This window comes from Passer montanus, unplaced genomic scaffold (assembly GCF_014805655.1).
Source record: "Passer montanus isolate IOZ18808 unplaced genomic scaffold, ASM1480565v1 scaffold8, whole genome shotgun sequence".
NCBI classification, from domain to species: domain Eukaryota; kingdom Metazoa; phylum Chordata; class Aves; order Passeriformes; family Passeridae; genus Passer; species Passer montanus.
In genome coordinates, this window is record NW_024373256.1 from 12,283,461 (window position 1) to 12,309,728 (window position 26,268).

The following is a 26,268-nucleotide window of genomic DNA, read 5'->3' on the forward strand; positions in this document are numbered from 1 at the left end:
TTTACTCAAATGACTCCAGTGGGACAACTGACATAAATACAGACTGTTAAAGTGCTCTGTAAAATACCTGGCAGGTTTTTTTGTTTCAGCATGTATATATTTGATAAGATGTTAGAAAACCTGAGGAGGAAGATTTGCACAGGAAAGCGCAGGCTCAGGGGAAGCTTTTCTGTGATCTATTTTGGGACAGATTTTTTTGAACATTTTCTTTAATTATTTTGGCACAAGGCAACCTGCTGATGAAATTTCCTGATGACACAAAGTTGGAAGGTACTGTCAAAACTGGAAAGGATAAGGATATTACATAGAAAGAACTGCTAAATCTTATGGGCTGCATTAATCAAAATTCAATAATACAAAATGCAAGATCATGCTCCTTCTAATGACAAACTTCAGAGCTAAACTCAGGAGGAAGAAAAGCAGGATCTCATTGTATCTCTTTAACGAATTTGAGATGCAAATAGGAAAACAAAAATTATCAGTATTTCTTAATTTTAATTCTTAATTATTTCTTGGTTTCTTAGAGGTATTTCCAACAGAATACAGTTCTGTTAATCCATATTGAATAGGAAAAAAAAGGTCAAATTCAAATACAACTCTTGTAGATAAATTCCTTCTTGTGTTCAGGGGAATGGAACAGCTATGTTGCAACAGAAACCTAAATTTCATTTGTTTATCTCAGCAAAGCAATCTGTGAATAGGGAAGAAAACAGTAGGAGGAAGAGCCTAAGCTAGGGACAATCCTGACACTCTAAAAATCAAGAAAAACCTAGTTATGAATAAATTTAGGCTGAACATATTTTTCCAAGTTCGGGGGCTTTTTTTGAAATATTTTGGTCTTGTCTAGTGAGGGTCTAGAACAGCCTTCCAAATCCACAGTAACAAAAAAAGGGTGGCTTATAACAGAATATGATGCAAATAGCAGTGGTAGTGTGAACTCAGCAGCTTCCAGGAGGACACTTCCAGCCCTTTGCAAGCAGTATAAACATTGCAGAATAATGCAAACATCAAATGTCTAAGAAGCATTGCTATTTTCTACAGTGCAGATAGCAATACACAAAAACAAACGTTGAAAATAAACCGAAATTACCTGTTTTAATGCAAGGACGCTTTGCTTGCCTCACTATAACAACATGCTTCTAAATGTCTAGGTGTGGGGCACTCCAGATGCAAGCTCTGACTTGGTGGCTGGGCTCTGTGGTGATGTCCCATGTGTGCACCAGCTACCTAAGTTCTCACAAACCTCTGCGAATCAAAACCACAGAAGCACAACAGAGCTTTACTCACGTCTCCGCCCCGTGCCCAGCTCAGAACTTATGCCAATGCCTCTACATCAGCTCCACCACTTTAGTTCAACACGTTTCCTCTCCCTCCCAGCCACACAAAAAGGACATTTCACTTGGGTTTTACAGTTGGCCATTAGTATCAATGGTCACTCCTGTTCCGCTAGAATATGTTGAATAAATGAAGTTTGACCACTAAGAGTGCTGAGGACTGAGAGAATGAATCAGAAGGGTATTGGTAAAGCTGAGAGCTCTGCTTCACTTCAGCATGATTAAGGTCGAGCATGGACCTAAACACTTCTGGGAGGACAAAGCCAGGGTGGTCAGGACATGTACATCAAGCACCTCTCTGATGTCCCTGGTGGTGACAGCACCCACTTCCTCCCTGCTGCAAGATTCCTCCTCCCTGAAAAAAATTAACTCTGTGTGTGGGTGGAAAAGGGGAGAGCATCTATTTTAAACAACTATACAGCTTTCATTTCCACTGCATTCTAGAAAATTATAATGCTGCTAGGAAAAAAATAAAATGACATGTTAAGCCATTATCAGTGTGCTCATAGAGGGTGTGTTACTTTCAGCTGTTCCCAAGCCCTAGTTGGCTTTGGTTTCTTTCATTAAAAATTTTAATGGATTTTCTGAAACTAAAAATTGATTTCAGCAATGGGAGAGGAAGAATGAACAAAAAAACCACATGAACACTAGCTTTAGATTAAAATGTACATACACAAATAAAATGCACAATCTTATTTGTTTAAACTGTGCAGAATTTCTAAAAGGCAGGTTTTCTCAATGAGAAGATGCCTTTAAAGGTGAAGAGCATAGGTTAAGCAAGGTAAGGTAGGAGTAGGTGGTCACAAAGTTCGTAAGTATTTCAGGCCCAGCAATCTAATACCAAAATCTCATGTTTTAGCACAGAACTGAAGCTACTGACAGCAGAGCTCTAATAGCAGTTTCATTGAAGGCTTGCTAAGAAGTCATTTAAATAGGAAGGAAAGAGACTGCTGTACAGTACGGATGCACAGATACAGAAATAAAATTAGAAATATGCCTGAAAACTGGACTACACATTCAGGAAGAACAAGAAAAATTAAAATGGTGCAAGAAAGATCAGAGTTTTGATTCCACCTGCATATAAGATGTAAATGGCACATTAGACAATGATCAAAATACTTCCCCAGGCAAAAGCAGATGTCTAAGTTTTGCTATGGTACAAGGTGGGGAAAAAAACAAACAAAAATCCCCCAAAATAAACCCCCAAAACCAAAACAAAATCAAAAAAACCCAAAAAAACAAACAAAAAAACCCCACCACCCCCCCCCCCCCCAAAAAAAAAAAAAAAAAAAAAAACCCAAAAAAAAAAACAAAAAAACCCCCCCCCCCCCCCCCCCCCAAAAAAAAAAAAAAACACCAAACCCAACAACAACAACAAAAAAAAAGAAAACAACAAAAGACTTCAGCAACTTCCCTGGGGCCACAATGCCTGGAAAAGGCAGATCCCTGCAATGCAGTCATCAGCCAATCAATGATGTATGCTCTAATCAGATTCTGACAGAAGTAATCTATTTAGACCATCTTTCTGCCAAATAATTAATTCTTCTTAATGCCTGTATCTAATTCAAAACACCACAAACAATAGTTCTTCCAAATGCTGCACAACACCGATGAGCTTCAAATAATTTTTGCTTCCTTCCTACACTGGCCTAACTTTCCCGTCTCTCAGACCATAAATAATTCAGGTACCGCTTTGGCACCCTCTTCAGAGCTAATGCTATGTCATATTTGAATCTTTTAAGTTCAAGTCTACCATTTCTGACCACCTTTCCCATTGCCCAAATGCTCTCTATTTTCTCTTTAAGGTTTCTCAGAGGTTTTCTGGTAGAGGAAACCCCAAAACTGAAAGGACAAATTGGTTTCCAAATCTCCTGATAATTTCCCTCATCCACAGGAACTTTAGATTGCTGTCTCTAAAAAAGGATTACCAGACATCAGCACCACAGATGCTTTAAAAGAGGTGAGCTGCTGTTGATTAGCATTGCCTGAGGTGATCTGGCATTAAAGGAAATATTGATAGACAGAAAAAGCTGTCCTGCACATCTTCCCCCACCCTCCCCAGCACAGCTGCTGGCACTAACTGTTGCACTTGTCTTCCAAAGACTATTTCCACCTTTCTGCAAAAGCCATTTAGGGCCAAAGGCTCTTCAAGTGCAGCAGGAGCACCATTCAGGCTTACCCCATCCTCAGCTGCTCCCTGTTCCCCTCTCCTCTGCATGAAGAACGTGTAGGAGCTGCTCATGCCAGGTACCAATTCCCCAGCCAGCTCCTCTCACACAGAACAGCAGAGCCAAAACACAGCAAGGATATTTTACTGACTCCTAAAGCAGAAAAGGCCACCTATACAGATCAAAGGTATCTGCTGGTCTCATACTGATAACCAGCACAGCAGATGTCACCAGAGTTGAATTTGTTTAGCATCTCAGTTCACACTAGAGAATAGGGCAAGGATACAGAAACTGCTTAAAATTGGGAGAAACCACCATTTTCAAGTGTGTGGGACACAGCATATTTAGAATTTTTCTTATAAACTTAAAGTTTCCATTTTAAAAATACATTAGGAGCACATTTAAAACTAGCAGCAGGTCAAGACGAACCCAGGTGATTCTTTGGTCAGAAAACAACAATGCTTCAGTTGCACTGAAGTTACAATTTTAGCCTCTTTCTTCTAAATATACAATGATAGTAAGTCTGGAGATTTCAAAGATAAATAAATAATACCAGTCCTGCCAAACAAAAGTGCTTCACACAGAGGCAAAAACTTGGGAAACAAGTTTGGGAAAATATTTATAGCCCTAGACAAATTAAGGCTGTTGCCCTGTGGGTCAATTGGCCTTGCAACACTTGAAGAGCAATATTTCAGTAAATGTTGGTTTCTGAGTGCATAGCCAATCCTTCCTTTCTAGTTTCAACGTCCTTTCTTATTGTCAGTGCTGCGGTCTGAGCCATGGGCTGCTGCAGCATTTCACTGGCTAAAGAATGGCCTGTTTACTTTGCATTTCCTTTGGAGTGCTCCCATAAAGATCACTTCTTTCTCTACCTTCACTGCCCCAAAACCCATCCTTTTATTACCTTTATCCAGCACTTGTCATCCCCTTCAAAGGCTCACTTCAGCCTGTTCCTACCCAAGCTATTACTGTCAACAACTCAAAGATGAATATCCTTTGTCTTTCCTTGAATATTGTGCTCCTTCACCTCCTAACCAAACTCCAAATGACATTGACGCTTTCTCCTGAAATTGCCTGCTACCAGCCAAGACCTTCTAAACACCTATGAACATTCTCTTTCAGCCCATAAAACCCCTCTTGCCAGAATGCCACACAAAAACATTGATACAAAAACAAACTGACTGTCCAGTGGCATGATGACCAATATCCCTCTTCCTCTGCAGGTCAACTCTAAGTTGTATCCATCTCTGATTGTAAATTCCTTTGAAGAGAATTGAATCAGGTCCAAGGAGATCACCACAATGACAGCATTATAAAAGAACATATACACACGTTAAATAGACACATCTACTTAGCTTCACTTTTCCCAGAACTCTTAAAGGCACAGCTTGCCCTCTTTTACATCTTGGAAACCCTCACTCTCTGCTTAGACTGGATTGCTAAAAGATAAGAACTTGTCCCCTGACAGCAGGGAGAGTGATTTACCCTTCAGTGAGTCGCAAGACACGTTCACTTACATAGGTGATAAATGTATGCTAGAGAGAAGCAGCAGGTTAAAACTGGAGTTAAAGGATCCCTCTGTGCCTGGACTTGCCTTGGGCTACCACGGAAACGTAAGGACCTGTCATCACCTCCACATATCAAGGCATAAAAGCTGAGAACAATTTGTGAACAGGTACTCTCTGAAAAAAAATATTAAATAGCTATATGTGTCTTTTAACGTAGCTGCACTGTCATACCAGTTCAAAAGATTCTGGATCACAACCACATTATTAGCCCAGCATTTGTGTCAAAATTAAAGCAGGATGGATCTGAAAACTTCAGTTATTCCATGTGCTGTGCTCTGCACTAGGACAAAGAATGATGCTGGACTGCAAGGTGCCACACAGAAAAGCTACAAAAGCTCCTAAAGCTACAGAAAGTGGTGGAACACACCTCCACAGGCCTGCACAACTCCGTTTGTGAAGGAAGCTTTTCTGTGTGCCTCTTGGATCACTCAGAAAAGTTAGCTTCAAAACTGTAGGAAAATACTGTTGCTTTAAGTACCAAGAGTTGATCTTGACACGCAGACATCACAACTTATCCACAGCACTGAAGACGTGTTACAAAGTTCTGCACTTTGCTTCTTCTGCCTTGGTGAGCACTGCATTGTTTTCCTTCTCTTACGGAGAGTTCCATTATGGCTTTTATTACATAACTCTTATCAGCTGGATAGCTGTCCCAAATCACTTCAATTTTCCCTGCTGGCCCTTTTGAGAACACACTCTCTCCCATCTCTAGGCTACTTCAGATATCTTGCTCTGCTCTTGAGATTATCTGCATTTTCTAAACCAGCTGAGATTAGCCTCCAATCCATGAGAAGTTAAGCAGCTTAGAAAATTTTGTATGAAACACAGAACAATTTCAAGATCTCATGCTTGTTTGATATGATGCAGTTACACAGACTAACTACTGAAAATTATGTACATCTTCCACAATTGATAAGCAGTATCACATACATCTTTAATAAAGTCTCAGGTTGTATGTACACTTATTTCACAAAATATGTAGTACAGTCACACTTGCATATATCTTCCTTAGTCTCTTTCAGTTATTCTTCTCCTTTGTGTGCTGAATACAGGATGACCAAGAAATAGGTATTTTTGCATGTATTTTGTCAGCAGATAAGAACAGGCTGTAATCTTCCCTTAGGGTATATTCATTTGCAAATATAGCCCAGCAGCAACAAAAAATTTTTCCTTTCAAATCAGGAAGAGACTGACTCTAACCAATACCCACTCTTAATAAATCCTAGTGATATACCCAAGCCATGCCATGAGAGCTCTTCATCCATTCCACACAGGATTTTGGGCAATATCTGAGCATTCAACCAGTCTCAGTACCTGTTCATGGCCACATTCTTATGGGCACCAACCAATACCTCAAAGAGGATCTCAGGAATACACCCGAGCTGTACAAGAGATAAACCACCTGCCTGTCACTGTCAATCCCAGGCTTTAGCTGTGTGCAGATGACAGAGATGACAGACAGACACATATTTTTATTGCCAAATCTGGTCAAACAGATTTTTCTTTATTGCTGTAGTCAGGCTACTCTAACTACTATATCACAGAAAGCTATGACTTCTTCTTGACCCCAATTAGAACATTCATTATTCATCAAAGTACAGTTTTCATTTGCTTCCCTTGGGAACAGCAGAGTATCACTGTGAGGATCTTTCAGTACAACTTCACCCCCTTAATACACTCAGGATTTGCTGACAAGTAACAGCTACTTATTCCCCCGAGTCAAGCTCATATTAATAGGACTGCACAGTGAATCATGAGATGGTATTAAACCCTGCCTCCTGCCTGTATAAATACATCATTCAAGCACCCTACCATGCCAAGTGCTATGGTTTGATTGCAGAAACCAGCAGAGGGTAGATATCCTAAGTGAGCAGGGTGCCTTGGAGAAACAACCAATTCAAACCCCAAAATAATAAAGACCCTATAGGTCTTTAAAGGGATCAGAGGGAATTTCTGTTCACTACTGACAAGTTCCATATTTTCAAGAGATAAAATACCAAGACTTGAAGGCATTAGATGTAATGTAAGCCATAACTCAGCTCTACTCAAGACACTGGCAATAGTTTAAGTACTAAAGTTTAGCCAAGAGCTACAAGCAAGGAGCATCTAAGGCAGACAGGATTTGGCTGAAGGCATTAAAAAGCTCAGCTGATAGGAAGTTGGCCTCCAAATCTGAATGGCAGAAAGTTTTCAGCTTCATTTCTTCTTAATGTCTGAAGTCAATTCAGTCTCATAAATATTTGCTAATGCACATGTTTGGAGACACACCTAATTCCATGTTCAGCAACTCAGCACCACTCCTAAACTCAACGTGGGGTCTTACACTTGGCCTATCCAGGCCAAGCTAAAACCTGGCTTTCCCTGAGATGGGTCACATCTCATCTACCCCAGTCTGAGGGTCTGTGACTGAAGCCGGATCAATGTCAGTGGGATTGCTCTGGTGCTCTGCAGGCACCTCTCTGTAAAGAGCTGGTACACAGGAGAATTAATTTGGGAGAGCAAAATTCCCTGGATTAAGCTTCAAGAAATCTTCCTGGTAACGCAGTAAACAGCTCTCATCTGAAATAATCACATCATGTGTTTACTTTTCTCCCTTCCCCTAAGACCTATTAAAAATATTCTACTTATTCATTCCACATTCCAGTCCTATGCATTCTTCAGCAGTCTCGATGGGCACTGAATTCATGGGAATACTTGATTTCTAATGATGTCTCTCACAACTTTCTCAGGACAATGTAAAGCTAGGGGGATCATGTACTGCTCAGAATAACAGAAGAGGAAAGAAAGCACCTAAGACCAGAAAACCAGAACACTGCTGTATCACTGCCAGATAATAAAAGCCTTTCCTGCCATCCACATTTTTACTTTTTGTCAATTCCATTTCATATTAGGAGTGAATGCAGAAATAATCGCCTTTTTAATCTCACCTTCATTTAGGTTTTAATCAACCTGTGCCAGTGCCCTTGGAAGGGACTGGCAAAGGACTGGGATACATTTGTGCAGGGAAGGACAACAGAAGTGGATTATTTATATTTTTTATTGAAATCAGTGCTTTAGTGAATACTCAAGTTATTAGGTAGACATTAGTAAAATTTTGACTGCTGCAAGAAATAAGACAAAGAATAAGTAGTCTCCTTCTAAGACCTCAGAAGTTGTCAATTCTCCTGTAGTGCAAGATCAGGGGATCAGACAGCAAAAATTGAACTCAAACTCTTGGACTGAGAGCATCTTACCTTCTCTTGAAAGTTTTTCAAGAGTGATTTGTTCATAACCAAAAAAAAATGAAACATCTAATACCATCTAGTATAGAGCAAAATCAACAAAATGCATGTGACTCAAGGAACAAATAAAAAGAAGAAATGTACTATCCCTCTGTGAGTTTGAATTTGAGGTGCTCTACAAACATGAACAGTATAGGAGGTTCATAAGACAGACCTGACTTTTGCACATCTGGATTATAAATGCTATTATTGGAACATCTCTCATATTGCAGTGACAGAAAAGTACTGAATACCTGTTTCTACAGAACTGTCAGATTTCAGGAAAATTAATGAGGCAACTTGGAGTAATGAATTCTCACAGAAATTATTTTCAAAGGTTTTTATAATTACCTCTTTTTTTTTCTTATCGATAGGTCTTCTTCGCAGCCGCCCTTCTCAGATGCATGGGTGATCTGGTACTAGTGCCTAACAATATTTGTGTTTTTGTACTGATTTATTTGGCCATTTGTGGTCAAAGTCAAATTTCCTGATTTACCCTCAACCCTTCAGCCCTAATTAGCCCTTTAGGATCACATGAAGAAAACACTGAAATATTTTGTGCTCCACAGCCCTAAGTCCTTGTGAAGCTCTGAGAGTAACCAATGTCCATCACTCTCACAGATCAGATGCTGCCTACTGTAACTCGGCTTCCTCAATCAAGCTGAAAATAGCTTTTCCTTTGAGTTTTTATAAAGCAGTGGCAAAGTTAATTTTCTTCTGGAAACGGGCACACGACTCGTGCAATTTTAATGTGAATAAACATTTAAAACTATTCTTGAGCAAAATATACAAGATATGCTGACAGAAAATGCACATTCACTGTACGATGCATTAATTTCACAGCAAAGCCAAGGCTAACACTCTCAGCAGAAGTCAATAAACTGATCTACTCCAGCAGGAATTCTGATCCTGCTTTTCTCACCCAGGAAAATGTATGTCTGCACTGCATGCCAGAAAAAGAGCCCAGGAATGCTCCATTCCCACACAGGCTTCTGGAGACACCTGCCTGGGTTGTTTGGCTGCTCACAAACACAAATGTTTGTTTATAATGAGCAATTTGCAAGAGACACACCCTACCAAACTTAGCAATAAACAGAAAAGTAAAATTAAAATAAACTCTCTCCCCTCCCCAGATTTTGTTTCAAGGAGTTTCTGGAAACACCTTGAAAACAAAGTTCTCTACAAAGAGCAGTATCCCACCATTCCTTCCCTTCTTACAAAACTGTAATTAGAAGTTGCTGTTTGAGTTTCCATTTGACAAAACTGCAAGAGTAATTCACCACATCCATGGAGAAGCATCTACTGACACTTGAAAGGGCAGATCTGAAACCCCTGTTTAGATTCCAGGTAAGTGACAGGGAGATTACAATGTATTTCTAGCAAGCCCTTGCATTAAAACAAACAAACCAGTGAAAAATCTACTTTCTATATCTACTTTCTATCTTCTTCTCTGCTAAAAATTATGGCCATTTTGCAAAATGACATTTCAACAAGCACATGAAACACCATTCCTACTTGTTGGAATGCACAATTTTCCAAATAACCATGTTTTTTATACATTTTTTTCCTTTGAATTAAATTCTTTATATACATAAAAGGCATAGTTTAGTTCATACAATTATAGAATTATTTGGCTTGGAAGACACCTAAAAGATCATCCAGTTTCAATGATCCTGCCCTGGACAGGGACACTTTCCATTAAAGGACGTTTGCTAAAGATCCATCAGGCCTGACCTTGAAATTTTGCAGGGATGGGGCATCCACAGCATCTCTGGCCAGCCCGTGCCAGCGTCTCACAACCCCCACAGTATAAAGTTTCTTCCTGTAAATCTGCTCTCAGTTTAAAATCATGCCCCTTGTCCTGTTACTCCACACTCTCACAAAAAAAAATCTGTCCATCTTTCCTGTAGGCTCCCTTCAGGCACTGGAAGGCCACTCCAAAGCCTTCTTTTCTCCTGGCTGAACAATGCCAGTCCTCTCAGCCCTTCCTCACAGGAGAGGTGCTGCAACCCTCTTATCATCTCAGTGCCACCCCTGGATTTGCTCCAACAGGTCACAGAACGGGTCAGGCTGGAATGGACCCCAGTGGTGCCACCTCCCTGTTCCAGCAGGGCCACCCCACAGCTCAGGGCACAGGACCGTGTCCAGATGGTTCTGGAATATCCCCATTGAGGAAGACTCCACACCTTCTCAAGCCAATCTGATCCAGAGCTGGATGCAGAACTCCAAGTGGAGTCCCACCAGAGCAGAGACCATGCACAAAGGATTTTGAACCACCTCATTCCAATGGAAACCTGCATTCCTAAGTCATGCTCATTGGATTAACAACATTTCCAAAGCCTCAGAAATCCTGCTGTCAGAAGCAACCCCAGCAAGCTGCAGCTCTAGAACTGTGGGCAGTAGCAGCTCAGGAGCCGTGAAAATATTACAGACTCATGTTCTCAAACATTTTTAATAGGTGACTTTCTGCAATGATAAAAGCTACAGAAAGTCTAATTTTAGGATCTGTTCATCATTTGTGTCTGGAACATTTTCTTCTACATTTTATTTTGAGGCAAAAACAAATCACATGCTGGGTAGTTGCAATCTTTCAGTGATTTGCCTTAATGCATCCAGATACAGTATTGTGGATACCAGCGTTACATAAAGAAACTTCAAACAGTTGACAGGTACATTAAACCAATACAAAATCAAAAGCAGATTAGCACACAAGCACTTTCCATCAGGGAACCCATTTGTACAAGAGTCAAATTCTACAGAGACATCTCCCTGCCCATACAGTACAACTTCCCTTGCCCAGGGAGCACTGCCCTGAGTCAGATCTAAGAGAGGCAGAGATGTTTGAACCTTGCTTTCCCCATCTGATGCCTTGGTAACAGCATAAACCTTTACTCAAAAATAGTTCAAGATACCTAATGATGCCTCTGTAGTAATAGTTTGTCAGTAGCTGTTTCAGTAATAAATGAAAGTTAATGCACATTTCTAATTTCTGTATTAGCATTCACAACTCAGACATTATTTCAATATAAAACATATGGTGAAATCAAATTAGTAGTGAGAAAATCAACTCAAGCCATAGAGAAACTAGAAATTCACCATTAAATAAAAACTCTCGAGGATCATCCCTTTTTTAAAATGGAACAGCATATATTCAACCAAAATAAAAGATTAGTGTGCAAATACTAGACGACTAATTACATAATGTACCTTTACAAAATTACATAATATGGGTGCAGCTTATTTCCCTGTTTGCTGTTTGAAAAATAGATTGTTTAATAACCCATCAAAGCTATCTGTAAACCACGGCAACAATAGAGCAGATGTTGACTGTTGTCTTGTGCCTCACAGACATAATTAAATACAATGAAACACTCACGCACCCAAATAATGGAGGACAAACAAATACAGCAATGCTGCTCTATAAACATAATAAACCTCATTTACTGGGCACCTGCCTTATATTAATCTGTGATATTTAAGCCAGGGAGGAAAACAGAGAAGAAGGTATTGATTTGCCTGCAGACCACAAAATCTACAAAGGATTCCTCGCAGTATAAAGGAGCTGTAACTTCTGCAATGCTGATCCCTACTCTGTTGACTTCCACAAACCTCAGAGGGAATCACCTTTTCTACTGTGACCAAGCCAGGACAGCACAGCTGTGTTTTCTGTACAAAAAGGTACCTGAATTTACGACTCTGAACAATCCAAAAAGGCTAAACCACATTGTGCCTGCTGTGTAATAAGAGTCCTAGGATGCCTGTGGAAAACCAGGTTCCTTTTGATTGCAAAGCACATTCCCCGCCATTATTTACTATCCCCTCTCCCAGCCTGCTTTTAAAGAGGCAATGGAAAGCAAAGATTAGGTTCCATAACTATTCAACCAAGTGGTTTTCTGCTAGGACAATGTCCCATAACATTATTCAGTACTCTAGTTCACATCAACATTTCAGAGATTTCTAAAAAACATCCTTCTTTATCTTCATTTCTCTAATCAAATGTAGATACATATTTTCTTTCATAATATCAATATGGTTCCACTATTTGAAAAGGATAATTATGTAAATAATTACAAAATTAAGTACCTAATCCTGCAGATGCTATTAAGAAACAAAGTTTCCAGGCAAAAAAGCAACTTCAAAAATTATCACTCACATGTATTGTAGAGGAAACGGAAGCTTACTTATTTAATAAAAACAAAAATTATTTTAAAATTATAATATTAAATAAGTGTTATTTTTTGGTTTTGTTTTATGTAAAGAATATAAAACTGCTTTCCTTACTGCAAGTGTATTTTGCCTTTATATTTCATTTAGTTATTCTAAGAAACAAGACAGAATATAATGTGATCTGCATCTCTTTATGGTAATAAAACCATGCTAGTCTCCTTCTATAGACAACACTATAAAGCATAAATCCAAATGGAAAACAAATGGAAGTATAATGCCACTGTGAAACAAACCAATCAACCTTAAAACAGCTGAGATAGATCTCATCCAGTAGTTCATTCATTCTTTATAGAAAAGAAATGAAAATATTCCTAGGTGTATCAGATTAAAAAAAGAAAAAAAAAAGAAAAAAACAACAACCACCCTCAGCAGCTCTGAAAGGTTGTAAAGCACTAAATTCCTTTGATTTATGAGGCAGCGTCCACCGCACTGAGCAAAACAACTCAGCATGCCAGGACCCTTTTCCCTGAAATTCCTTTATTAACAGAGCCCGGCTCTGCGAGTGAACAAAAGCAGTGGTGCGGGGTGTATAAATCATTAATACTCTGCCGTGCAATGGCTGAATTTCCTGTGTGAGCTGGGAAGCCTTCCTGCACAACAGGGATTTTGGGCTTGGAATTGGCTGCTATGAAATGTACTTCATCATCCGCCGTGTTTGACGCTTCCCAATAGCTTTGTACTTTTCCTCTCCTTTTTCTCCCACAAGCCCAGCAACTGCAATAGAAATTTATTGGATTTTATGTCTGCAAATAAAAGGAAGAGAAAAGCAGGAAAGGAGCAGGCAAACCCATTTAGAAGCAAAATCCTTTCCCCTTAATTTAAAGGCAGATTGTGTGCAAATAAAATACAGTACTGACAAATTAATTTGGCATTTTAGTAATTTTTAGTTTGCCACTCTAAACTGGAAAAAAATTAAAAAGAAAAATTCCAATGAAAGAAGGTTTACCCATAAAAAGAAAAAAAAATCAACTATCACAAAAAAATGGGACTCCTCTCCAAATTAAGTAATCTTCTATTGGAGCATTTATTTATTTATTTTAATAGCAGGCTGCAAGAAGGGCACAGGAACTCCTGAACTCTGCTGTTTCAGTGTTTTTACTTTTGATGTATCAAAAAGCTTTCCAAAGAGCAACAGGCAATTTCATGTGCACATGCCAAGCCTGGTATTCCAAGTGAACCCGGCTGAGATGGTATCAAAGGGAAAGGAAAGAAATAAACCTGGCTGAGGTTCAAAGGTATCAAAGGGAAAGGAAAGAAATAAACCAAGCCCCTTGGAATTGCTGTTTCTGAATGCTCCTGGATTTTTGCAGCAAGGCATGCTGAACTTGGGTAGGGAATATCAAAACTACTTATCCTGCCCCTGAAGTATGTGCAGTACAACAACAGCAGAGTTTAATGCTTTCCCAAACTTTGAGATGAAATAGCAAGTAATCTTGATGAAACATCCTGTGCTAAACGTTCCTGTTGGGGCTAGACTTTGGAAAACCAAAGAGCATGACAGACAGAGGAATGCTGAAAAAGCAGTCTCAAACCATATGCTACCCATCAGGGAAAATGACACACATTACAAGGTAACTGAGGATCCAATCCATGTTCCAGCCAGGCCAGAGCACAATTCCAAAGGTACCCAGCATCAGTTCCAAAGCACCTCCGACAAACACATCCATCCCATCTAATCCATAAATATTTAAGGAACTTTGAATGCTGCTTTGCAAAAGTGAGCAAGCTGAAGTCAGAAGAGGGAAACATTCCAGTGGGCCATTTTACACTTTTGCAGCCATCCAGCAGACTGGAGATTACAGGAATAAGCCTGCAATGCATGCAGGAGTCCCTCTGCATTACACAATAATGACATTCTGAACGGAAATAAATGAAGCCCCTGCAGTGCTATTCTGTCAGCTTTTGAAAGTAAATAACTTCACTTCTGACAAGACAGAGACATTTTTTTCCTCCTCCTGCCACAGAGCATTAATTGAGCCATGCAGCCATGTAACATCCCAGAGACAGGACTAATACATGACAAGGAAGAAAGCTTACGAAGGGGACACTCATGGAATATATGGGCTGCCTAAGTTCTTTTCACCCCCAAATGTTCACACTAGCTCTGTTGTGGCAAAATTTTCTTCTCAGGGAGAACTTTTAACCTTGTTTTTGCCTCCCTTTACAATGTTTAGTTTAACTTATTTCAAAGAAATGCTTACATTTCACACTGCTTCATGAATGATTGTGCTTATCATTAGCATGCATTTTAAAACTTATTATCTTGTTGGTAAATAAAGTTTCATGCTCATAATCAATATGTGTAATTAACTATTCCATGTATACAAGACTTACTGTCCACAACAGAGATAATAATTGCTATACAACAAAATGGTATGAGAGGCAAAACCAAAGAAGTCAACTTCAAAACTACGTCATAATAATAATAAACATTACTGCAAGTCAATAAGGAATTGAGGCAAGGCATATTAGAACTGTAAGTATATACACAAACCACAAATATGAGATGACAGTATAAAATCAATGAACAGTTACAAAAAAATTATATTTAAGATATTATATTTGGGAAGAGCAACAATTTCTGGTGCATTTTGAAATAAAGGGTTAAAAGGTAAATTTAAAGATGGTCTAAGATGAAAGCACTTGCATTCTTATTCATGAGTACCTGAATATCTTAAGTATTTCAATTTTGGAGTGCCACAGAATTTCTTTCCATATCTGGAGGAAAAAGTAAAAATCAGTGACTCACTGTGAACAAAAAATAATTCACTGAACACTTCAGTTCTTACTACAGTATCTAATTTTGATTCTGCCTGTGTTCAACACAACGAGAGAGAGCAGGATCAAAACGCTGCGAGATCTCTCCACAGCTGGAGCCTGCTCTAGTGCAAAAGACCAAAGGCCCAACTACAACCAGTCAGGATAGCACAGACATTAGATATGCTATTTTCTCTAATTAAATTCACTGGGCTGCTGCACTGACAGAGTGGGAGGGGAAGCAAAATGTAAAAGAAGTCAATGGTGCTGCACTAGGCAACTCAGAGGGAAATGAGCAATGCCAGCAAAGAGATGACAGCAGGTTCTCAGGAGGGCTCTTGCACTACACATCACACTTTAAAACTGATAAATCAATCGCACATGCACCTTTAAAAGGCAGGAAAGCTTGAAGGATTCTTAGAGGGTGTTGACTTCTCCTTTCTACCAACATTATTCTAACTCTATAAAACAAGGTGATAAATTCCAGTGCCACAATTTTTATCACATTCATTTATGCCACCTATTAAATACCTCAAAAATATTCTTAGCAGGACTAATATTAACATGATCATAGTACTTATTTACCAACTCAGAAATACACACACTGAAAACAAAAAAAAGTCAGACTAGTTTTGAATGGCTACGCTCAAAAAAAAATCTAAAACGGAAATATCTATTGGCTACCCTGAGAAAACCCCCTGCTTACATAGCCACCACACACTTTGCTTGGCATAAAAAAACACCATTTTTTTTCCAGAAAATATCCATCCATATACATATTTAGCAGATATAATGAATGGGGATAACTTACAAAGAGCTCACAACGGAATATCCAGGCATCCCTTTTTAGATACAGACTTTTAAAATATTCAGAGAGGTCACTTAGTAAAAAACAAGGGTTCTAAGGCAAAAAATATTCACCTGCTCCTGTCACACGGAAGATCCTTTGCAGCTGCTCTTGTTCTTATAGTCCAAAGCAGCAGGTAACCTTCTTAACAGACTCTTCTGGTTTGTCGAGGAATTTTTGTGTTTGGAGTTGGTTTTCTTTTTTTAGTTGTTTTTTTTCCCCCCCTCCTTCTAGTATTTACAGAGGAGAGCACTTCACTAAAGCACCTCCTCTCCTTTTGTGAGAGACTGACCTTGTTTGACAAGGCTGGAGTTAAATGCCCCAAACTAGCTCTTACTCAGAATGAGAGCTGCTACAGCACTTGATCTCTAAGCCACTTCTCATTAGCCTCTGCAAAACAACGGAGCAGCTCTTGGGAGACAAAAGCTATGCAAACGTGGAAATTGGGCTTCAGTCACAGGTGGAGTCACAAGGATCAGCTCTCGAGTTTGTTGGTGAATCCCAAACGATCTTATTTACCCTGATCAGGATAAACGGCAAGACATCATTCCTGAAATCCGCATTAGCAGCACTCCTGGATGCAACAGCTGCACTCCCACCTTTTGAGGTCTGCTTCATTCATACACTAAAATTCCCTCGGAGTGCCACAGTGCCCCCTTAGGTACAAATGCTTCCACAGGATATGGTCTGTAGCATGGCAGCTCCTTTTTTTGTTTTAACAGAGTGTTATAATTTGTCTGACATAGTAGAGCCTTTTACCCTACACATACGAATAAACAAGCACTGTGTTTCTCTTGGGGCAGCGAAGATAGTTAAATGAATCATAAAACCCTGAAAATATTGCCTACCCTCAGTCCATCAGCTACTGGACAATTATACAAGGCCCAGCTGTAAGAAAAACAGATGGTGAGTGAGCATTAGTACCGTGGACTTCTTTGCACCCATGCAGTCATAAGCAGAGGTTGTACGTTCTTATATGAAAATTGCCATGAAATAGAGAGAGGAGCAAAATCGTGCAAAGACTCCAATTTATAAGATAACAGATGCTTAAAATTTTCAAGAACTAAAGTCAGATTAACTGATTTTACAGAAGAGTCCCAGAGTGAGTACTGTAAAAGGACCAGGCAAAGAAAGGCAGTGCTCTCATGATTGGTTTAAGCAGTGTCACCATAAAACATCAATTATTGAATTCAACTGACATACCTGAACCTTTGAAAAGTCACTGAAGTATTAAATGCAAAAACTAGATACTCAGAACTGTAACTGCATCAGCAATTGACGTGCTTTTGCTCTATTAAAAAAAGTTAAACTGTATCCGGGAACTGTTTGAATTGCTCATCCATTCAATTTTTTACACAATTTTAGCACAAAGATAATCTGTTCTAATCCTTATTCCATTATTGACACTATTGACTACATCAATTGAAATTGCTACCAAATAAATCAAAGTTGAATTAAGCCATGAAGAAACAATGTGATAAAAAGTCTTTCAGGCTCCTATAAATCACCAGATCCAGAGGCATGACATAAGTAACTGAGAGGGGAATTCAGCTTTTCTCCATAGCCATAATGCTTAAGGCCCAAATAAAATTACACTAATTTACCATGTAAGCAGTAATGGAATAGCTGGAGTAGAGATGGAGGTTTTGTTGGTTTGTGCTTTGTTTTCATGGTGGATTCTTTTCATCATTGATATGAGAGCTGTACCATGAACTACTTTGTTAAAGACAGAAAAGGTTGATATTGAAGTTTCAGTTCAATTGTTTTCGATCTGTGAATGTCCACTATGAGCAATTGCTCCATTTAAGAGGAATTACCCTTTGTACAAACCACTTCACTATTTAAAACAAAACACATCTATCATCATTAAACAGAAAAAAAAATACCAATTTTAAAATAATGACAGCAGCATTGTACACCGTGACATGGAATATTCCATGATGTTTCAAAACAAGTTTGCTTTGTCACTTTACTCAGAAAACCCCAACAGAATAACCAGAAAAACAGACCACAGAAAAATGTCAGTTAACAGAGCTAAGCCTCCATTAATATATCCCAAATCCCAATTTACCAGCCGACATTTTGCTGCAAAAATTACTTCAGTTTGCTATTTGATGTAAACTTGTGGTCAGAAACTGGGTTTTGCATTCATGTGTCAGAAGAAGAGAAAATACATCCGTACAGCTGTTTCTAACCCCATGAAATGTTACCAAAAGACAGGGTGCACTACAAATGCAACTTCCCTTCTCCTGTATCATTAAATAGTGACACTAGGGGAAATTCTCACCCAAATTCATCCACACTTTCCCAGCTGACCCTGTCCTTACAGTGACACCCATGTTCTCCTTCTGTTCAATGCTGCCACTGACACAGTCACTTTGGGGTCATGTTCTTTGAAAAGTCACAGTGGATTCCCATAGTTAAAACCATCTTATTAAGAAAATGTCCACATAATTCTAGACCATTTCAAACAACTAACTCAGAAGCATTCTTCAGTTGCTCTTGGCTTTTTGAAGTGAATGTCTTATCAAGAGTTAACCTACAACACAACCTAGGCCTCTGTCCTTTATGAATTTTCAGCTTTATTTTCAAGAGTTAAAATATTGTTAGGTAAAGCATTCTCCATCCATAAACTGTTTAAAAAAAAAAATCAGTTCCTCACTTGGCTCTTAAAACATTACACAAGTGTAAAGTGAAAGATATCAGAGCAAACACTCAAGTTTCTAACCCTGGAAAAAGTAGTACAGCACTTCTGTAGCACACTGTGGAAAACAGCTTATCTATTTATCCTAAACTAACTGGCCAAGTGATGTCACTTGCACAAAGACATGATGGCAAATTTTAAATGACTATCAAAGCACAGATTTTCCCAAATGATTCATTCACCTCCACAGAAAACCATCATCCTTGTGGCTACGAGTATAAATAAATATTTAGTGACAAAGACTGGCTTGCCCATCTTGAGAAGATTGTAATGCCTTTCACAGTCTTCCAAGAAAGACGTATCTCCAATTGTAAAACTTACACCTGACAGAGCACAAATGTAGGTACACAAAAATAAGCATAATTATCTACACGGGTTCTAAATAGGCAGCAAAGTTTAACAACTGAGTTATAACTCAGTTATAATACAGACATCTGACTTCATTTTAATTGAGGTGCAAGTGAGCAGGCATATCTCAAGTGCAATTTTTAGAGAGTAAAAAATACTTGAAAGCTTCACAATATCTATTTATTGCTGGTCACAGGTTGCACAGGCAGGGGGGATTCACTAGTTCTTAAGTTGCCACATAAAGCTTTTATGCTACCTGTATTTAAGATCGATAGACAACTTGATAGAGAGAGAAAAACATTTACAGTTTCACTAAAATATTTGCATGAAACATACAAACTAAGTATTTTTGTCAATTTGTTCTAAACTATCAGATAGAAGGAAAAGAGGAAAAGAAAAACAAAATAGATTGTCATGGTAAAAGTTTATTATTTTTTTTCAAAAAACACCAACTTCTTATTCCTTTACTGTTTAAAACCACAATCATGTTATATTTGCTTTGCAGGGGATGTCAACTCAGTCCTCTCTGCCTGGATAATTCTGAGATAAAGTAGCATTCTTCCTAAAGAAATACTTAACCAAATACATAAAATAAGAGACCATGTGTGAATTAAGAACATGATTATCTGACTCTCTAGGAATTCAGAATAACTAAAATGCCAACCAGCAACCAAAAGAAGCAACAAGCACAGAATTTTGAACCTGCCACAATTTTCATCACAAATTTAGCAGACTTTTCAACCTATTATATAATTGTGATTAGCACACACAGGATGATTCTAAACTGACAATAGGATTAAGGAGATGAGAAAGCAAACACTTTAAAAAAATTCTTTCAATGTAGCAGCTAATCCACTTAAAGAGTTAAAAATTATCCGCTAGATATAGCGCTTTGTAAAGTGCATTAGCAATCACTTCTCATCTTTCTCTCAGATGGAATAGATGCAGTTGAATTCCCTGTTTTAAAGTATTCATTAGAGCTGCACAGTTTCTTAAACCTTAAAGCAGTGCCATGCAATAGATGTGTTTGCATAATGATACTGCAATGTCTCACTGAGGAAGGTTATTGGAGCACCCAGCCTCATCTTTATGTTCTCCTTTATCAGCTCCTCGTGTGGCCATGTTGACCTCTCACCTGAATTCCCATTTTTCCTTTCAAAAGCCCTATCTTTAACACACAACTTGTTCTTTGACAAACTCAAAACAGCAAATCCAGAACAAAACACAGGAGTACATTTTGTATGTAACCTCTAAGTGCATAAGTCACACTGGATCATTAAAGCTGATCTATAAATGCCATTCCCAAACCAGATCTAGAATACAGAACTACCAAGAAAGCACATTTTAGTTATGGCATGCAAATTACTGAAATTTAAACACATCATATTTATCTGATGCAAATTTTAATTGCAGACATATGAATCCCTCCCACATGCATGGATAATCTAGGGCGCATGCAAGAATCTGTTATTATGCACTCCTAAGCTGGAAGTCAGAAATGGTTTATACTACACTACAGCAGGAAAAAAAAAAAAAAAACCTACAGGAGGGTTTTATTCTGAAAATACTGGAGCTCTCATCTTTCATCAACAACAGAAAAACAAATATCCTCAAATAAAAATAAGCTTTAATTCTATTTTATTTGTTCTTTAGGAACAAAAAGAAATACCGTACAACATCTTTCAGGCTTTTGTGAATACAGAAATAAAGTTAGACTTTCAGGGAAGTCAATATGCACAGAAACTGTTGTGGTGGAAGTTGGAAGAAATGCCCCTATTTGTTACAGTAGGCACAAGAATATTTTTTTTCCTCCTGAAGTTTCAAGAGAAGTAACAGGATAGACAGGATTAATCATTTTTGCATGAAAACATATTTCTGTCTTTGCTTTACACACTTACTAGATGACTCTGTAATGGTGGATTCAGTTATAAAATAGAGTAAGATACAAAGATGACTCCAAATTATTAGTTTACAAAAAAGGGTGCTATTATACAGTTATTTCACACTACCGCAGAGAGGGGGTACAAAATATTAAATAATTTAGGAAGAAAGAGAGGGAGGAAATACTTTTTAAAAAATCCTCTAAGCAAAAACGAAATTATAAAAAAAATAAAAAATTGAAAATTTAGTAGAAATTGGTATTGTTTTGCTGATACCCAAACATTTTCTTTAAACCCAGTCCAATATACTTCAGTGATAGAAGTATTCTGCACATATATATATCTTTATAAATCATCATTTTCTCTGTGAACTGAAAATCAGCTTGGCTTTAATCAGCAGCATGTTTTAACACAGACTTAAAATTCTTGCCTTCAAAGAAGGCTTAAACAAAATTGCCATTGGGAACATTTACATTAGAAGTATAATTTATGCCTGCAAGTGAATAAAGAGCAGTCCTTTATGGCTGAAACTCTGCTACAGCATCCACGAGAAATGCAGGCACAGCACTGTGTTAAACATCTATAAACATCACCAACAGAGACACTGCAAAAAAAATAAAATAAACCAACATCAAAATACCAAAAGATATGTGAAGGCTCGATGCCCTGTTAAAACATATTTTCTACTCACTCTCACATTCTTAAGTGCAGGCACAACACTCGCTCCACACGGTGGGAGACATTTATACAGTCTATTCACACAAAAAATACCTCCCCGACTGCAAATCCCCCAAACGACGCTGACAAAGCAAGCACTGCGAGGAAAAGAAAAAGTTAAGCAAACTTACCTGCTGTAAGTACATAAAAGTCAAGGCACAGGAGAGCTGGGGACACATGCCCACATTCGGCAGTGCCACGCAGGTTGCACCCGTAAGGGGATGCTGCATGGTGTTGCTCTGAAGTCTACGTAGAACAAGTGAGGGGGCTTGCATGCAAGCACGTTTGCCCTATCTTGTCACTATGGGTTGGGTGGTTTTTTTTTTTCCTCTCCCTTTTGATTATTTAAATAAGAAACGGTGTTTCTCGAATGCCTTTCCTCTCCCCAGCGCTAAGCCCCTACATTCGTTTGTCAGCTAAGGCAACTTGGTAGGTTTAAACTACGAATTTTTAACCGAGAGGAAAAAAAGAAGACACAGCCTGCAGCCTATTGATGAGCAAATGGAACTTCCTCAATGACAGAGAGCTGAAGCTTGTCTCACAACAGTAGCTGCTGACTAGGAGAGAGAGAGAGAGAGACTCAGTGAGGCTCAGTCGGCTGGTGCTGATGCTGCACAGCTTCTCATTTGTCAAATGGGTCCTAGGGCAGGGTCTTTACCACTCACCAAAATTCAAATACTGCATTTTAAAAATCCCTGGAGAGGATAGGAAAGGAGAGAAAGTGAGCGTGCTGCATCGCAGGCATCCATGAGATCTGGGCAATTAGTGTCATTGCCCAGCTGGGACTGAATGCCTGTTATGATTCTGCACGCACACAGACACACTCACACCCTTCCCCCCTCCCAGGACTCACACCTGACTGGAAAAGGGCTTTCCCCTTCTAAGAACACAAGTATGAAGCACAAAGTGGGAAAGGGAAAGAATCTTGGCTAGTCAAGAGGATTCCGGCAAATACACAGCCCTTTCACCAAATGAGCTTTTTTAAAACACTGATTAATTTAATATCTAAATTTCATTCGCTATCCAGCTTCTCAAAGAAGCCTATAAAAGCATTACAGTGAAACTGTGCAGGAGCTGTGCAACCACTGCAGCAGAAACACTGGGAATGAAACAATTCTATGGCATACTGTCTACCTTACTGGGGGGAGGGGAGCGCTCTTGGATAAAGACTGTATCTTAAAATTGGTCTAAAGCCCATCTCATCTAGAATTACAAATTTATTTGACAGCTAGTCAATCTATTATCAAGGACTGCCCTATCAGGTTACATGGAAAAATTACATTTGCAATTTTCAGAATTTAATGTTTACTTTCTACTTTGAGAACGATACCTCAGAATTAGTATTCCACTCTTGCCAGCTTTTTATTCCCCCCCCCCCCCTTTATTTTATGGAGTAATAATTATTCATTAGTAGATCTAGTTAGTCTTTATGTAATAAAGTAGGATGTGACCTGCAAATCAAATAATTTATACTACAGCTTGTCCTTGAGGTCCTATATTACAGGTCTTTTTTTTCCTGAGATACAACTCAAGTATAAGAGAAGATATTACTATTTTTAATTAGAATTTGACAAATGAATTAAATATTAATTCTTCAGGAAAGAAGGTCAAACCTCAAAGAATCACCTGAGGTTTTGAAGGGGTTCCTTCTTTTAAAAGGACTCTGAAGAAGATTTGAAAATCACCCATTTTACAGGATACATAATTCCCTCAAAAACACATCTGAGACCAAGAATTTAATGCAAACAACAATGAGCAAATAACCCACATACAAGAAAAGTCTATTTCATCAGCAGCATAACTGGTTTGATATAAGATCTACCCTTAAGAACAAATAATAGTCCCCGCTTAACTGGAAACAGAATCAGAACACGTCACTGCAACTCAGGTGCTACATTAAAAAAAAGAAATTTCCTTTTCATTCTACATGTGCACACACATACCTGCACCCACACAAGCCTCAGAGACTGATTTAGATCCACTAAGTCTTCTTCATGCAAAACTGAATATTTTCCAGCAGAATCAGTTATTACATAATATTCTTTCTCAAAAGCAGTCAATGCAACAAAACGAACATACCATAACTCGGTAATCAACTCCAAAACAATCATGCACAAACTTACAATAAAGGAATTGGGTTTGGCTTATGAAACATCCGTGCTTTTGCAGTTTATCATGAACTCATCTACTAAAACAGCCCAGATTATTTCATCACAAAAAAAAAAAAAAAAACCACCAAAAAAAACCCAAAGAAAAACCTCAAACCACCAACCAAAAAACTTCTCATGCCACAGAGCAAGAGCGAGTGAGGAGGAGGAGAAATGAGCCCTCTCTGTGCCCTTTCTCCTTTTTTCATTCTTTCCCTGTGCCTTAAGCAGTCTCCTGTTCTGACAGGAGTATGTCATGCTTTTCTTCATTCTTTTTATTTTTTTCTAGCCCAGAAAGGCTGTTATTCTGCAAATGCCCTAAGCTGAGAGAAGTTTCCCCTCAGTTCAGTTTCATATGAAATACCATAAATAATACATGGCACTTTAATGAGACCTTATCAGCATGTTTAATGAAAAACAAATACGTTATGTAAGGTAACCAGCTCCTTCTACATTATGTCAAAATCAAAGGCAGCATGCTTCCTAGCCAAACAGTTTGGAACTATTTAAGTCTATCCAATTTCCCAAAGTGAAGTTCTGGAACATGGTGATGGTCAAGCAAAGCTTCTTCTGTCTACTGCACTATTTTACAGCTAAAAGGACATCCATAAAACAGATTAAATTCTTAAAAGCAGTGTGTTGAACAATTACTTCAAGAGAATTTAGCACTGTCAATGTAGCTAACAGTCATTGTAAAAGTGAATTTCTCATTGGCCTTTTATCCTTAATTTTCACCCAATTTGAAGTCAGAAAAACATGACTCACAAATACTATGGATTCCTGACATTTACATAATTATGTTATTAAAACAAGAACAGCAATATCTTACCTATCCAAACAATCTATACACAGAGAAACAATAAACATACATAATTCAGTAGTGTGAGAGACCTAAAAAAGAAACACAATTCTTTAGCCTGATATATGCTCCTTCAAGAGATGCAGGGGAAAGTCATTACCAATTTTCATCCCTTCCAAGGATAACTTGTCATTATGTCTAAAAAGAAAAAAGGTAACAAAGTGTGTTTTATTTTTATAAGTATAAAATCAATGTCTCTTCTTTAAAGCCATTTCCTTGTTTACACACACTTTTGTCCCTAACCCAGCCCATTAATCACCCCCACAGTCCCAGTTATGGCTATATATACCCTAAGTGCCACCACAGCTGTGCCAAAGGGACATGAATGCCTGTGCACAGCCTGACCTTCCCTGCCCCTGCACAGGGACAGTGTCCCTGCAACAGCACCATGCAGTTCCACAGAACAGCACAGACCCCAGAGACATCTCCTCTGCAAATTATTTACAACTCCATCTTTCCTTCACTCTGCCACAGCCAGAGCATGCAATTGCCAAGGCTACTTCACCTCCAGCACATGACATTTCCCACCATCATTCAGCCCTCTTGGGACAGGAACTGAACTCACGCCACACTCAGCTGCTGACATTATCAACTGTCTATCAATTAACAACAAATATCAACATTTTACAATAAAAAAAAAAAAGCAAAAAAAAAGAAGCGAACCATCTACACTGCCCACATCAGCCTCTGTGGGAGTTCCTAGAAGCATTCTAGGAGATAAAACCTTCCACACTTATAATGGATGCATCTGAGGGGCAATGTCTACTGCACCAGCAGGAGAGCCAACGCTCCCTCCTCCAGCCTCTTTGGGCTGCCCATGTTGTGGCTCATGGCACGGGCAGACAGCTTGCAGACCGACACCTTCTCCCCACATTCATTGAGAACAGCATTTGAAAAATGCCACCAGCAAAGCCTGGATCAATCTTGAATATGCAAATAAAAACATGAAAGCAGAGACATTCTGCAGAAAGGACCGACAACACTTCTCACACAGCTGACTTACAAATCCAAACCCACTTATTTTGCAATGCATCTGTTTATTTAATGTAACACATTCTATTTAAAATCAACCACTCTGTTTGTGGTGACCTGGTAATCAACTTCAAACTTCAGTTCAAATTTTGCCTTTCCAGACCTTTGACCTCGAAGTCAACCTTTGAAATTACCACAACAGATTGTCTAACACACAAGCCATTTCCATCAAGTAAAGGAAGGCTCTGAAACACATCACCTGCACCACCACACATCATCATACACCTCAAACTCATCTCGGTAGTAGCCTACACTAAGAAGTTCTCACACAGAGGAGGCATGCAGTATTCCAAGTATTGTATTCCTCTAGACATCAAGCATTAGAAAAAATAAATTACGACTGCATATTAAATGCTCCATGTGAAGACGGTAGTTTCTTCTCAACTTTATAAAGTGGTTGATATGGTACAAAAATAATTC

At 38.7% G+C, this 26,268-nt stretch overlaps 1 protein-coding gene across 37 annotated transcripts in view; it reads right to left on the reverse strand.

The window, feature by feature from the left end:
* Nucleotides 1-26,268, reverse strand: part of RBFOX1 (RNA binding fox-1 homolog 1) — a 1,145,409-nt gene that overhangs the window by 238,779 nt on the left and 880,362 nt on the right. For 3 of the 37 annotated variants that reach the window (XM_039732164.1, XM_039732148.1, XM_039732165.1), the window contains exons 1-2: nucleotides 21,942-22,359; nucleotides 1,091-1,245 (exon numbers count right to left, since the gene is read on the reverse strand). The exons of 30 other annotated variants lie outside the window; for them this stretch is intronic. Coding sequence is in view for 1 of the 7 variants with exons in the window: in XM_039732140.1 (XP_039588074.1) it covers nucleotides 21,942-22,085 (144 nt within the window). In the remaining 6 variants the exon portion in view is untranslated. Of the gene's footprint in view, nucleotides 1-1,090; nucleotides 1,246-21,941; nucleotides 22,361-26,268 lie in introns of those variants that run through there. 4 more of the 37 variants (XM_039732146.1, XM_039732147.1, XM_039732140.1 and 1 more) reach the window with 3 other exon arrangements.